The sequence below is a fragment of the Callospermophilus lateralis genome, chromosome 5, assembly GCF_048772815.1.
Source record: "Callospermophilus lateralis isolate mCalLat2 chromosome 5, mCalLat2.hap1, whole genome shotgun sequence".
NCBI lineage: Eukaryota > Metazoa > Chordata > Mammalia > Rodentia > Sciuridae > Callospermophilus > Callospermophilus lateralis.
Genome location: NC_135309.1, coordinates 157,023,647 through 157,039,193, shown reverse-complemented (window position 1 = coordinate 157,039,193; position 15,547 = coordinate 157,023,647). Strand labels below are relative to the sequence as shown.

Genomic DNA, 15,547 nt, shown 5'->3' with positions numbered 1-15,547 from the left:
GCATTTGGAAAAGGTTGTGATTTACATTTTTCACATTAAAAAGTTAAGTGAGAAGATCCTAATGAACACCTGCAGAACAGCCCTGGGAGCTCAGGACGTCCGTTCTGACAGTTGAGTCCGATTGACAGATGTCAGTTTCAGAAACATCTTCAATCACAAATGAGTTGGCAACTCAGTTAAAAAATAAAAAGCGAGGGGAGGCATGTATTTAAAGAATATTTGGAAAATAGCGGAAATGGCCAGGCTCTCTCCTCCCATCTTGCCTCCCACTGAGAACTAGCTTTCTAGAGGGAAGATTCTGGTCCTGACACAGGCTGATAGCACTCCTCCAGCTCTGAGCACATTCGGGCCCTTGGCCCTCCTGCCTCGCGCTGACCTGGGATGCCCGTCCACTAAGCTCTGGCTCTTCACGCCTTCTCTGCACTTGCAACGCGGCCCCTCCTCCCTGGTCCCACAGGGCGACTCTTGGCTTGACTGAGGAGGCTCAGCCTGCCTCCGTGCCAACTCCTCCCCTGCCTGGACCAGTTTCCTAGTCTGTGTCCCTCAGTCCCCTGGGCCAGCGCCAGCTCGTCATTGTTTACTTCCTCCTCTCCCTCCCAGGCAGCATCCCTGGGGGCATTCACCTTCATGTGCCAGCCCAGCCAGGCCCCAGCAGGCCACACCCCTGCTTGTGGGGTGGGGACAGATGCCCATAGGTTGTTGGCCTTCCTCCCCGGGAGCGTGCTTTCTGTGGTGTATTTAGTCACACCGTTTTCAAGTGTGGGTGGCCACACCTGTGTAGTCCTAAATCTATGACACAAAATACAGGCCCCCGGACCTTGCATCCTGACCTTCTCCCTGTGGCCACTGCACCCCAGCCTGTGACATGGGGCTGCCATTTGTCCCCATGGGAGCAGGGAGCCCCAGAGTTGGAGGTGGCCAGGTGGCCGGCAAGACCAGCTAGGAGGCGCTTGAGGCGTGGCCCGAGGCACCTAAGCCAGGACTAGGTGAGGATTTGTTTGGATCGTGCATGAGAGAGCCCAGGCATGACGGAAAGTGGACGCTTCTCCCTGTCCAAAGAAGCAGCCGCCAGGCCGAGAATTAATGAGGTGCATTGAGCTGTATCTGGCAACCCCGAGGGAGTGACCGAGAAGTGTGTGCCTGGTGCCCAGGTGCAGCGTTGGCATCGTCACCGTCCACCTGAGAGTCCCCCCAGAGCACCAGCCTGGTACCTTGCCCTTCTGGCCCTACAGCTCCCGGCCATGTTAAAAGACCAGGATTCAGGAGGCCTAGGCTGGGGCGGGGATCCTGCCTGTCTCTGAGCTCCCTTGTGGCCCTGATGCTGCTGGTCCCAGAGCCTCACTTTGAGGGACTGGGGCTGAACCTAAACCCACCAGGAAAGAGCAACTTGGTTGTTGGTGACTGGCCGGGTGGTCCATTCTCGTCCACTCTATGTGAGGCAGACCAGCATTTGTACATCATGGAATTTCTACTTGTGAAAACATTGCCTTTAAGAAAGGATTTGGGCTTTCTTTATCGTTACGGAGAACGTACTGATACCTGCGTGCCTGCAGTGCATGGGGGGTGGGCGAGCTGCTTGGCACACGCTCCAACCATCTGAGAAGGCTTAATTCTTTCAATTGGACATTTGTGGCCAATTTAGATTTGGGGGGGGTACTTTTATGTTGTGATTTTACAGGAAATTCATGAAATTGATGGTAAACTCTAGGTCCAGAAAGGTTCCATTCATTGTTTATTGATTGCTGGTTATAGACTTATACAGACCCTCCCAAATCTTTCTTTTTTGGGGCCCTGGGGGTTGGCCTCTGGGCTTTGCATGTGCTGGGCAAGTGGTCTACCTCAGAGCTACACCCCCAGCCCTTTTTATTTTACTTTGAGACAGGATCTCCCTGAGTCGCCCAGGCTGGCCTTGAACTCGCCACCCTCCTGCCTCAGCCTCATGCAGCTGGGATGACAGGCGTGGCCACTGCCTGCCCCAGCTCCCCCCCAGGGGTTCTTTGATGGGAACAGCCTTTCTTCCTTTCACTGTTTCCTTACAACCTATGAACTCGCTTTTGTAATTAAACAAGTTGGAGATGGGAAACTTTGTCAGGATTTGTATTTTCATAAAAATTCTGCATTTTCTGATTATTAAATAGAAGCAACTGTTCATTGTAGGAAAGAATGGGACTTTTTACTAGAGAAAAACATAAAGAAAAAAAGTCACTAATAAGCTCATCATTCAGAATTGTCACTACTGAAATTTGGGTGCATTTCCTGGTATATTTTCATGCGTGTTAATAGATGATTTTACAGAATTGTTAATAATAGTTTTCACTTTATATTACTTTTTCATACTATCCTCATGATTAAACTTCTTTATAGTTTTCATTTTTAATTTATTTAATTTTTTTGGTGAGGGAGTACTGGGGAATGAACTCAGGGGCACTCGACCAAATCCGCAGCCTGATTTTATATTTTGTTTAGAGATAGGGTCTCTCTGAGTTGCTTAGAGCCTCACTTTTGCCGAGCCTGGCTTTGAACTCTGGATCCTCCTGCCTCAGCCTCCCGAGCTGCTGGGATCACAGGTGTGTGCCACCACACCTGGCATACTCCTCACTTTTAGTAATACTTGATAACAGGAGATTATATACCATAGGAAATTTTCTTAACCCCCATTTCCACTAATTTCAAAAGGAAAGGAATTTTGTTTTGTTTTGTTTTGTTTTTTTGAAGAAATGACGTTGTCCTCTGTCTTCTAAGAATCTAGTGAATCCTGGCTGAAGCCCAGAGGGGAAATTTTCTTAGCTGCTTTGTGGCAAATTCTACTGAACCTAGCATACATCTATGTATGTACATCTATGTATTAACATTATGGTTAATAAAATACTAGTACATTTTGTTTAATTATATTTCCATATAAACGTATTTAACCCCAAGCAGAGATCCATTCCCAATAAAGACCCAAACTTGTCTGTTAGTGTGTCCAGGATGTAGAAGATTGGGAATGGATCTTGTCAATAGTCTGTCCTATGTACTTATGTACCTATGATGTTTATTACATTGTTGCTGTACTATATCGTCCCCAAACATAATGACTTAAATGAACACTTGGTTTATTTTCTCTCACCGTCTGTGGCTCAGGAACTTGGGAGCAGTCTGGGTGGTTCCGATGGAGAGAATAAGGAGATGGTGTCTGAAACTATGATTTTCTGAAGGCCTGGCTGAGGCTGTGGGGTCCCCTTCTAAAGCGACTCACTCTGTGGCTGACGAGTTGGTGGCTGGCAGCCTCAGTTCTTCTCCTTGGAGAATCTCCACGGGTCTGCTTGAGCATCCACAGGGCATGACGGCTGGCTTCCACCAGAGCCTGTAATCCAAGAGACCAAGGTCAAAGCCACAGACCGCTGAAGACCTGGCTAGGGCTGCCTATCGTTACTTCCGTCATATTCTGTGGGCTATACAAGGCCATCCTGATTCAGCCCAGGAGGTGACTTCCAAGAGTGTGAGACCAGGAGGCAAAGATCACTGGGCCCTCTTGGAGCCGGCTGCCCCATCTGTCACTGTGAATATTAGAAGTATTATTATATTAGCGTGGAATTGCAATGACATATGTCTTTTGGTTTTCAAACATGATTCCTGACTGTAACTCCCTTTCCAAGGTGGGCCATAGAAACTCATCTTCCCCCACCTTTATTTGGCCCTAAAGAATTCTCTGACATACCTTGTCTGTTAGGACTCTCCTCATTCCAGAGAAGTCCTACCCAATGTCCCGAAGGAAGGAATGCTACTGAGAGAGGCCAAGGAGAATCTGAGTAGGCAGGCCCTAATGAGTGTCCCCACCTAGCCTGTTAGCCTAGCGCCAGTGTCATGAGTCTATGTAAAAACACACAGGGACAGGGTTCTCGCAGGGAGCTGAACACGTGAGATTCTTGGAGGCAGATGCACCCCTAGAAAGGAGGGTGCATGAAAGGAGGCAGATGCACCCCTAGAAAGCCCCATGTCCTTTCTCCCACACCTTGCCCTATGCATCTCTTCAATTGAATCTTTCATAATGTCCTTCATAATAAACCAATGAATGTGTTTTCCCGAGTCCTGTGAGCTGCTCAAGCAAATTAAACCCAAAGAAGGGGAGTGGGAGCCCCAATTGACAGCTGGCTGGTCAGAAGTGCATGTTATAAACCACCTGGGGCTTGTGACTGGCACCTGAAGAGGGGGACAGTCCTGGGACTGAGGCCTGGCCTGTGGGATCTCACGCCATCTGCACTGGCTCAGAGGATACCCAGTCAGGCTCACCACTGCTGCAGAGTGTGCTTGGGGTCAGGGGTCTCCCGTGTTGATTGTGGGGGAGCAGAGGGAAAGCCAGATACCTTGTCATCCCGACTCATGGAGGACTAAGGAAGAAAGGTGTGCTCGTGCCAGATGAATGTGGTTTCCTCCCCTAGCAGGGCCAAGAGGTCTCCCAGGTGTTGCTCTTCTAGTTGTGTTTCCTTGTAGTTCTGCACTGAGCTGTGTGCGTTCACGGTAAAAATCCCAATCCTGATTTCAAGGTCACTCAGTGAGTCAATGGTCTGAAGAACATGGATCGCCCTTGTCACTGCCTTCGGGTTCCCCATTGGTGAAAGGTGTGGCTTCCTGTCCCCACCTGCTGCACTGTGTGGAAACCACTCCTGCCGCTGGGAAATGGGACATTAGAAGAGACTCTGAGACGTGAATAGGTTGTGTGTGTGTGTGTGTGTGTGTGTGTGTGTGTGTGCGCGCGCGCGTACGTGCACGCTGGACTCGCAGGCAGTGAGGTTCATAAAGTGACTTACAAACTTAGGCAGCTTTCTAAAAGTTTGTTTTTAATCTTTGTAGTGCTAGGAATTAAACTCGGGCCTTGATGTGTGGTAGGCAAGTGTCTGCCCCGGAGCCACAGCTCAGCTAAAATTACCAACAATCTGAAATCATAAATCCAAGTAAGAGGTTTGCAATGATAGTAAAATTCACATTTTATGCGAAATTCAATCTAAAGGGGAAATTGTTTTGAATTACTGACAACCTTGAACTCATCAAACCCTACTTCTAGGACGACAGAGTGAACCCTCCCTTGGAAAGAATTCTCTTGATGTATTTTACTCGGAGAGAATTCTCCTGATGTATTTTACACGTTTATTTGTCCTTTTATTAGTGTTTGCCTCATTTATTTCTTCAAAACAATTTATTTGGCATATTTTTACTTGAGGCAGAAAAGCATCAATAAAAATATAAATATCATCGGGAGCACTCCTGTCGTGTGGCTTTATTTGGATAATTAAAAAAGCATGAACCTTGAAAGGGCATTGAAACAGATTCAGATCATAACACCTACAAGGCTTCTCTCTCACAGAATGGCCAGTTAGGTCTCCTTTACTCCTTTCAGAAAAATAGAAGCACTTCAGTCTGGCCAGAGCCACGCACACATGTTGGAAAGGAAAGAAGGAATAGTGTCATGCCCCTGTTCTGAACTGTGGTTATTATTATTTTTTCATCTAATACTGTCCTGGGAGCATCTTTCCAACCGGCAGCTGCATTGTGGCTTCGTTCCTAGATCAGTGACATGGGGTCCCTAGCTCAGTGACATGGGGTCCCATGCGTGTACCTAATTAGCCATTTCTCTCTACATTTTAGAACCGGGGATTGAACTCAGGGGCACTTAACCACTGACCCACATCCTCAGCACTTTTTGGTATTTTATTTTGAGACAGGGTCTTACTGAGTCACTTAGGGCTTCCCTAACCTGCTGAGGCTGGCTTTGAACTTGCAACCATCCTGCTTCGGTCTCTGGAGCTGCTGAGATTATCGGCGTGTGCCACCGCGCCGGGCTAGCTAGCCATCTCTGTGTATTTCAGGCTTTGGCAGTTACAGATCTTTCTGCAGATCTCCTGACACACATTTCTGATGTCCCCACAGCGCATTCCTGAGGGTGGAGTTCCTGGGTTCAGCGCCTTGGGTTTCTTTGGGTCTGCCTGTTGCTCTCAGATGTCTTACTCATCCTCAGCTCTGGGCCCAGCGCGGTGCTTGCCACACTGACAGGCAACCGTCTGCCCTGTGGTTTCCTCAAGTCACTTCCTTTCTTGAGTGCGGAAGCAAGATAAAGACCTGAAGCTCACCTCACCCGGAGCCAGCCCTTGGTTCAGAGTGAGCCGAGCATCGTGGAGGTAGGAGGTCCTGGAGCACTTCAGCGGCTTGAGCATTCATTCAACAGATGCTTATCGACATCTTGCAGATGTCAGGAAACCAAGCTAGAAAGGTAGGATCGTGACCCACTCGGGCCCAGCGTCCCTGGCAGACTGGCATGTTCAGGGGCTTGAACATGGATGGTCTCAGGAGGGCCAGGCGTGGAGATCCACTAGGCCTTGCAGGCAGTGGGCAGAGGAAGGGCTCTTGAGGCAGAGGCTTGAAGGGAAGGAGCCAGAAGTGTCTCTGGGGACACTTAACCATGGCACCTCATCTGGCCACACTGGGTTCAGCCAGCTCAGGTCCTAGACGTATGCCCTGGAATGGCAAATCCCCGGATGCTGGACTCACCTTGCACAATGTCTTTAGAATGTAGGGTATAACATGGGTGTCAAATTTTTGTTTCTCAAAAAAGTCCAAATTCCCGTCCTCACCAGTGCATAACTGTAAGTGCTTCTTCTTCCTGATCAAGTAGCAAATACAGACTCTTAAAATAAAATAAAGCACAGTCCCGGGGTGGAGGGGCAGTGGCCTTGCAGACAGTTGTTGATGCGACACAGTGGTAGACGCACACTACTGTCACACACACACACACTCAGGACAGGCTGTGTTCACTGGGATGACAGGCAACCCCAGATTTCAGTGGCTTAGCATGACCAGGGCTTGCTTCCTGCTCACCCATGCACGGGTGCCAGCTGCGGGGCTGGGGAGTGGGGCCTGTCCTCCCTCCCTGTATGGAGCCCAGGCTGAGCGTCCCTCTTTCCCAGAGTCTGGATGGTTCAGGTAGAAAGCAGGGAACGTGGCAGACCGTAGGCCCTCTTGCAGTGGAAGCAACACGTATCATTTGGCTGACGTTTCATTACCCAAAGCAAGTCTGAGTCAAGTCAGAATCTCACAAAAGGTTGGGAAGTGGAGTTCTACCATGTAGCCCGAAAACCTAGGTACCGTGGGAACAGCTCCGGTGATCAGCGCAACTGAAATGTCCTTGGGCTTTTGTTTTAAAAATTTTTTTGTCTGTTTTCACCATCTCCTTCATGGGCCATTGCTCACCCAGGTCAAGAGTGTCCCTGTACTAGTGTGTAGGACAAGTGGAAGAGAACACTGCTAGAGGCATTTGGGGGCACACAGGGATTGAGCCAGGGGGCTCCACCCCTGAGCTACATTCCCAGCTCTTTTTATTTTTTATTCTGAGACAGTCTTGCTAAGTTGCCTAGGCTGGCCTCAAAATTGTGATTCTCCTGTCTCAGCCTCCTGAGTCGCTGGGATTATAGGGGTGCTCCTGAGCCTGGCTGTCAGGGCGTTTTTAAGGAATGCTAACTCAGGGGTGTTGGGACAGTGAGACACACCGGGCCATGAGCTGGCAACATTTCTGGAGAAATGAGCTCATCCTATTCATAGTTAAACCACTGAGTCGACGACTTCCAGCAGCAGGGCCCTTTCTCCGTCTCCAGGCGCTCAGCGCTCAGCCCGTGTCTGCTCCTGGCAGCTCAAGCGTGTGGTCTTAGGGCATCCCCTCGTGACTTGGGGTCTGGTGTGGTTGGTTTGTTTGTTTGTTTGGTACCAGGGATTGAACCCAGGCAGGGGTGCTAAATCTGAGCCACATCCCCAGGCCCCTTTTAGTTTTTATTTTGAGGTAGGATCTCGTAAGTTGCTTAGGGCTTCACTAAGTTGCTGAGGCTGGCCTTGGTGGTCTGGTGTTTTGACAGTCTCCTCTTTCCTCCTGGCAGAAAGAATAACTGATTGTTTAAAGTGAAGCTTTCTAATTGTCTTAGTCTGTTTTGTGCTGCTATAACAAAATACTGCAGACTAGGTAGCTTATAGACAACATAGGTTTGTTTGGCTGATGGTACTGAATAGGGGGAGTCCCAGATCCAGGGCCCAGTTGGTAAGGGCCCTCTTTCTGCATCATCCCAGATGACCCACATGGCTCTGGGGTGGCCAGAGCTGCTTGGGTACGGCCCCTTCCCTTCACGGGCGGTTCCTTTTCTGTTGTTCAGAGGTTTGCTGGCTGAGAGACGCTGTCTTGCCTGCTTTTCGTGGTTGATTAAAGTGATGTAAGTTCTTCACGGTTCCGCTTTATTTTAAAGAATTCAAACTGCGCGGAAACAGCAGGTAGGAGTGGCGGTAGTTCTTTAATGTTCCTTCCTGCCCCGCGTTAGTGGGAGGTCTGCAGAGTACGGTGTGTGTGTGTGTGTGTGTGTGTGTGTGTGTGTGTGTGTGCGCGTTTATATATATATATATATATATGTGGTGAGAATTGTTGTAAGGACTTGTTCGCTGATAGGACTGTGGGGGTGGAGGCTCGGGGGGGGGGGTGTGGCAGTCTGAACTGAAGGCAGAGTGCCGGTCACCCTCTTACTGCCCAGTGTGTGGGGGCATCATCTTTTCTCTTAAGGCCTTCAACTTATCAGACGAGGCCCACCACACTATGATGGTCTGTTTTACTCAAAGTCTACAGTTTTTTTTTTTTTTTTTCGTACTTAGGATTGAACTCAGGGGAGCTCTACCACTGAGCTATATCCCCCAACCCTTTTTATTTTGAGACGGGGGCTTGCTAAGATGCCGAAACTGGCCTGGAACTTGCCATCCTCCTGCTTTCGCCTCCCAAGTCCCCAGCATTACAGGCATGTACCACCATACTCAGCTCAGAGTCGACCGTTTTAAGTCTTATCTAAAAACCTACCTTCCCAGAAGCATCTAGAGGAATGTCGATCCAAACACCAGGGTCGCGTGGCCCAGCTGGCACCACACCACCCTCCCTCCCTGTGCTGTTTTGTGCCGTGTGTGTGTGTGTGTGTGTGTGTGTGTGTGTGTGTGGCTCTGAGTGTTCTGACCCGCGGAGCCTGCCGTCGCCCCCTCATTGCTATTGCTGTAGGCGCCGTGAGCAGATCCCTGGTGTCATGTCCTCCCTTCTTCCTGCAGGGAACGGGCCTTGGCTCAGCCCTTGTTTTCGGTGCTGGGATTGGACTCAGGGCCTCGCACACGCACAAGTTGAGGCCCCTCTTTTTTCAGGTCGTGGTCATTTCCAATCAGGGATGTCACTGGCGTCCAGGCTGCCACCAGTAGAGGCCTGTGGTGTGTTTGGGGCAGTCTTTCCTGAGGGGGCAGGAGGGGTGTGGAGGTGCAGGTGACCCTGGGCAGGAGCCTGGAGAGCACCCTCTACCCCCGACGGAAGCTGCCTGCCCCTGAGTCCTTACTCCTGGTCCTTCCTAGGTCGCGTGGGTGGCAGGGCACCTGCCGTTGGCCTTCTGAGGTGGGTCTGTGGTGTGTGCTGACAGCTGGCCGGGGGCCTGTTCCCTTCACTCCTGAGCTCTGCCCTGAGGCACTCTCCCAGGAAGGCGGGGAGCGCTGTGCAGGACCCCTTAGCTCCGGGGGGTCCCTGGCAGGGTTCACTCACTCCTAGGACAGAGAAATGAGAAAATGGCAACTAGGCGCCCAGAGAGGGGACCTGTTGTCACTGTGATCCCAGCCCTGGTGGAGTGCAGTGCCGCGTGTCCACTAGGTGGTTTGACACCGGTGCTTTTGTTGATGTGAGAAGGTGACTGCTGAGAAATCCCTGCCTGAAGGATGCTGCCGCGGGTCCTGTTTCCATGTGCATGTGCGGGCATGTGGACAGGTGTGGTCTCCGCGATTCTGGGATTTCCTGCAATAAATGACACAAAGGGATGCTTCTGGAATCATGGAAAGGAAGACGTCACGTTGTGTCCAGTCTGTCTTATTAATGTCAGGAAATTGTGGCATAGTGGAGAAGTCCTACCATCCAGAGAAGCTCCCAGTGAGGTCTGGGTGCCGGCTGGAGTCCCAGGTGTCCCTCCCGTGGTGTCACAGGAGCCCTCAGGACAGACCCACTGCAGAGAGGAGTCGGCAGCCCTGAGCCCCGGTTAGCAGAGAAACTGCAAGTTCCAGGAGCTTGTGAGTGGATCGGCCGCTCACTCCATGTCCTTTTCTCTTTAAAATCAAACTATTGAAAAGCTTTTCACGCTATGAATGGATCACTCCAAAGAGTGCATCCGCTAGAGAATGCTCTGTTGAACGGCTTCCATCGAGTTGAGGATGTTGTGAGGATGTCGATGTTGAGACCTATCATTGGTGTCCTCTAGAACTTAAAACAACATCCATGATCTACTGTCCTTGGGAGGGCAGCTGGGAGGTTTATTGAGATATCAGGCAGGGGGGGTCCGTGAAAAATGGTGTTTTTATTAAGGATCTGGTGATAGTAGCACTGGTCCACTGTGGGGTTGCTCTGAACTTGACCTTGATGTCCCAAAGCAGTGGCAGGTGTACTGGAAGTGCTGGCCGTGGCCTGAGTATTAGCTCTGGGTTGGATTTTATCGTCTCGCTGCATCTGCGTGTCTGAGGAGGTGGACCTGAGTCTCAGCCTGCTACAAGGCGTCTCAGTTAGCTCTGGCTGCTATAACAAACACGGTAGACTGCGAGGCTTGTGAATCACAGGAGCCTCATTCTCACAGTTCCAGATCAGGTGACAGCAGGGTTGGTTTCTGTTGGAGACGGCCACCTTCTCTCTGTGTCCCCACCTGGTGGCAGAAGGGGCTACAGAGATCTTCAAGGTGCCTTTCATGAGGCTCCACCCTCATGACCTCATAACCTGGAGACTCTACCTCCAAATATCACCACGCTGTGGGTAGGGATCCGGCAGGCAGTGCCCTCTGCCACCAGTGGCTGCCTCCTTTGGCCTTGTGTTTCTTGTCCTTTGGTCCTTCCCGAATACGTCTTCCTCACGTGTGTTAGAGTGGGCGTGTGTGTGCTGGGGATGTCAGGCCTGGGTATTCAGACTCCCCACCCCTTCCTCCCCTCACTGACTCGATGGACTGATAGAGTGAACCCTGCTTCTGGAATCCTCCGACCCCACCGGGAATGTCACAGAGTTCCAGGGGGGAAGAGCCCTGGGAGTCACAGGGGGAAAATCTGCTCCTGCCAGCACAGACTTCAGTGTGACTCACATTCACGGGCCGTTCTGATGATATGCTGCTGATAAGGCAAGTGCATCCATGAATTGGGAATCTTTCCATGGCAACCGTACAAAACCCGATTCATATTAACTTACCATCTTTTCTTCTCTCTCTCTCTCTCTCTCTCTCTCTCTTAAAAAAAAAAAGAACAACAAAAAGAAGGGTGCAAAGTTTCATCACCCCACATAATTGGAAAGTCCAGAACCACCATGTCAGGTGAGGTTTGATCCAGCTGCCCTTACCGTGGCTGCAGGACCGGGTTCTCTGTCTTTCCACTCGGCCTTCCTTGACTGGAGCCTCGCCCTCCGCCTTCACCACCTTCTCCTGGGCAGCAGCCGAGCACAGTGGCTGCCAGAGCCCTGCACCCGCTTGCCGCCTCCTCCAGCCAGAGCCACGGAAGCTCTCCCCATAGCTCTTGCTCAACCCCTGTATCTGTCATTGGCCCTGTTAGGTGACATGCCTCTCCTAACCCAGTCTCTGTGCTCAGGGATGGAGAGGTGACGGCTGGGATCCCTGGAAGGGGGAAGGCTCACTCCCGTGGAAACGGGGGCTGACTCAGAGTGACTCATTTCCCAAAGAACAGTTGCGCCATGTTAACCCAAGGAGAGGGTGAATGTTGGAGGCCACGGACACACACCCACTGTGGCGCTTTTGAGATTTGTCCTGTAATGAAAAGCGGCACTAGCCAGTTTAGAGGAGAGGTGGTCACTGTGCACAGGGGATCAAGGTTGGTAAAAGTGGGTTGAGAGCTTTTTTCCCAGGCCGGTTCTTAGGGCCGAGAAACCTAGCTCCAAACAGCAGAACTTTCTTGTCCCGTCGTCTGGAGATCGGAAGTCTGAAGCCCAGGGTTCATGGGAGGCCATATTCACCGAGGCCTGCAGAGGAGAGTTGGTCCTGCCTCTGCCAGCCCTCAGTGTCCTCTGCAGTCTGCCATGCGGTCACATGGCTTCTCCCTGTGTCTCCCCCCCTCTCCTGTAGGACTGTAGTCACGTTGGATTGGTGTCTACTCTACTGAGGTGTGATCTTGTCTTAACTGCTCCCATCTACGGTGACCCTGTCTCCAGATAAGTTCATGCTCATGGCCACGGGGGTCAGGACTTTACCATCTCAACCTGCAGGTTCATTCCATAGAAAAGCCTTTCTGGGGAGCCTCGGGAGGACTTGGTGGCTTGGTGTTTATTTTGGCTGATGGGCCAAATGGTGGAGTTGCTTTGTCTCACCTCATAAGGGGTCTGTGGACCCCACAGAGAGGGCTGTGGCTTAGGGCCCAGTAGGCACTGGAGACAGTGAACCAGGGACCTGCCACATGGGATGGATTTGTCTCCACCTCCACGACCTGCTGCTTCCTGTCCGTCATGGCCTGTGGACACCAGTGAGGGCAAGGGATGTGGGGACCAAACTCAGCTTTGCATTCTGGCTTCCTGTGTCCCTCGCCAAGGGACCTCAGGCAAGTTCAGTGGCTGCAGGCTGCAGAGGCCATCCTGTGAACCAGGTGACAGGTCTCTTCTCACGGTCGCTGTGTCAGACATGCAGGTGGGATGCTGTGCCTGGCAGCCGGCAGGGGCTTCGTGGTGGTCTCATTGCTGTTGCTGCTGGAGATGTGCACAATGGCAGACCTGTCATATGCTGTCCCCTCACCAGTGCACGATGGCAGGCCTGGCAGGCCTGTCATATGCTATCCCCTCACCCATGCATGATGGCAGGCCTGTCGTCTGCTGTCCCCTCACCCATGCACAAAGGCGGGCCTGTCGTCTGCTCTCCCCATGCACAATGGTACGCCTGTAATATACTGTCCCCTTACCCAGGCACGATGGCGAACTTGACATACACTCTCCCCTCACCCATGCATAAGGTGGGCCTGTCATCCGCTGTCCTCTCACCCATGCACGATGGCAGGCCTGTCGTCTGCTGTCCCCATGCACCATGGTGGGACTGTCATATGCTATCCCCTCACCCATGCACGATGGTGGGCCTGTCATATGCTGTTCCCTCACCCATGCACAAAGGCAGGCCTGTCGTCTGCTGTCCCCTCACCCATGCATGATGGCGGGCCTGTCATACACTGTGCGGGCCTGTTGTCTGCTGTCCCCATGCACAATGGTACGCCTGTAATATACTGTCCCCTCACCAGTGCATAATGGCGAACTTGACACACACTCTCCCCTCACCCATGTACAATGGCAGGGCTGTTGTCTGCTGTCTCCTCATCCATGCACGATGGTGGGCCTGTCATAAGTTCTCCCCTCACCCATGCATGATGGCAGGCCTGTTGTCTGCTGTCCCCATGAACGATGGTGGGACTGTCATAAGCTGTCCTTTCACCCATGCACGATGGTGGGCCTGTCGTCCACTGTCCCCTCACCCATGCCCGATGGCAGCCTGTCGTCTGCTCTCCTCCTCACTCACCAACCTGCTGTAGGGTCATGTTTCCTTGTCTTTCTGGAGACCAGTGGTCTCAGGCTGTTGGGGTGGACCTTGCTGTCCACCTGTTCAGCAGAGGTCCTAGAGGAGCTCAAATGCTATCACCCTTCTAGGAACGGAGGACACTGGGAAAATCAGGCCACCTCTACCATAAAGTTGCTGATGGTGTGCACGTCGGCCATGACTCTCTGTTGATGGTCTCGGATATTAATATTGTATTCGCCTAATGGTTTGGCAGATAATTACCAGCTCTCCAGAATCAACCTTCGGCTTGCTTCTCTATCCTGTTTGGACCTCTTCTCCAGAGCCGCACAGTGTCCACCTCTCCCCAGGTCTCCTCCTGGCTGTCAGCGAGGCCATCTTTCCCAGCGCCTGCTCCGAGTATCTCCTCCATCTCATTTGATGGCAGCTGCGTCTGCCCAGTTGCTTAGCCTGAACTTTGGGGTCCTCCTGGGCTCTTCTCTTCCTTTCACAAACCATGTTCACTCTAATAGCAAAAAACTTCACAAGGTGTCTGGAATCCAGACGTGTCTCTCCTCTGCCCCTCTGCTGGGTGATGGCCACTGCCACCTTCCTGGTCTCCTGGAGCCTGCTTCTGGCCCCACAGCCAGACCTGAAGCAGAGTGGACAGCCCACTCCCCTAAGCTCTGAGGGGCTCCTCCCCCCGCACCCTGCTCCCTCCCTGCCGCCTGCCGGCTTGTCCCAGGGAAAGCGCGATCCTGAGGATGCTCTGTGTTTCCTCTCTGGGGCTGTTTCCCCTCTTCATCCCCCAGGCTCATTCCCTCGGCTCCTTCATGTCCTGGGTCCAATAGCCCCTTCTCCCCAGTCTCCCTGCCCCACATCCTGCCCTGTACTCACATCGCACCTGCCCCATATTACAGCCTACATCACCTGAGCACTTATGCATCTCCGAGGCCTGCAGTTCACTCCCCGAGGCGGGAGCTGAGTCTTCCCTGACCTCTCCACACGCCATGCCTCCCTCACATCTGATCAGTAAACCTTTGAGCATGAGCCAGCAGGTGATTTGCTCCACAGTGTCACCGGGGGTCCTTGTTGCACTTATCCAGCGCCTGGAGGTCAGTGGTGGGCTGAGGACGCTGAGGCTTTGCCCCTCTGACCCGCTTCCCTCTTCATTTCTAGACCGGCCTTATTGTCGCCTGCTACCATGGCTTTGTGGACACTGTGGTGGCCTTAGCCGAGTGCCCCCACGTTGACGTCAACTGGCAGGACAACGAGGGGAACACGGCCCTAATCACAGCTGCGCAGGCAGGTAAGAGCTGGCCTGGCCTTCCTCTGGGGCTCTGCTCTGGCAGCGTGGCCTGTCGGGTCGGAAGGATGCAAACCGATCTGTGCTCACAGGTGCAAGGAGGGGGCTGACGGGTGTGCGGGCCCCTCCTCTCTGTGCATTGGGGATCATGAGATGACCCCTCCTGCGGAATGCAGCCTGGGCAGGTCAGTTCCCGAGGTAGCCAGCTCCTTTGGACATGCAGTTGCACCAGAGACCCAATCTCCCCGCCCCCTCACCCAGAACGTCACAGCCGGCCAGCTCCCAGAGAAGTCATGGCTGGGTACTGTGAACCCACTAGAGGAAGAGACTTGACTATGTTTTAGTGGCAGCTAAACATGAAAGTAGATACACTTGGAAGTGACCTTGCACTTTACCTATAGATTTAAAGGAACACCAGGAATTGCTTTCTGAGGGCTGTTAGACTATTAGCATCACAGGGTGAGGCTGAATTAGCGAGATGGCCCTGGAGGTGTGTGTTGGTACAGGTCCTCAGGCCTGTTCACTGTCATCTCAAGAGGCCAGCACTGACATTACCATGGCCACGTGCATCCTGGCCTCCTCCTTAGATTGTGTTCAGACATTTTTTTGAGGTCAATGTGAAACCTGCATTTTCCCCTCATGGTAACACTTCAGTCTTAACTGAGGTCTTGACCAAGTCTGTAACTAATCTTTTCAAAGAAATTGGCTTCCAACG

General features: G+C 52.0%; 1 protein-coding gene across 6 annotated transcripts in view; it reads left to right on the top strand.

Annotated features, from left to right (window-relative positions):
• The window catches only part of Ankrd33b (ankyrin repeat domain 33B), a 75,013-nt gene that overhangs the window by 33,507 nt on the left and 25,959 nt on the right, over nt 1-15,547 (top strand). For 2 of the 6 annotated variants that reach the window (XM_076857465.2, XM_076857466.2), the window contains exon 2: nt 14,706-14,835. The exons of 3 other annotated variants lie outside the window; for them this stretch is intronic. In XM_076857465.2, the coding sequence (XP_076713580.2) occupies nt 14,706-14,835 (130 nt within the window). Of the gene's footprint in view, nt 1-14,705; nt 14,836-15,547 lie in introns of those variants that run through there. One more of the 6 variants, XM_076857470.2, reaches the window with a different exon arrangement.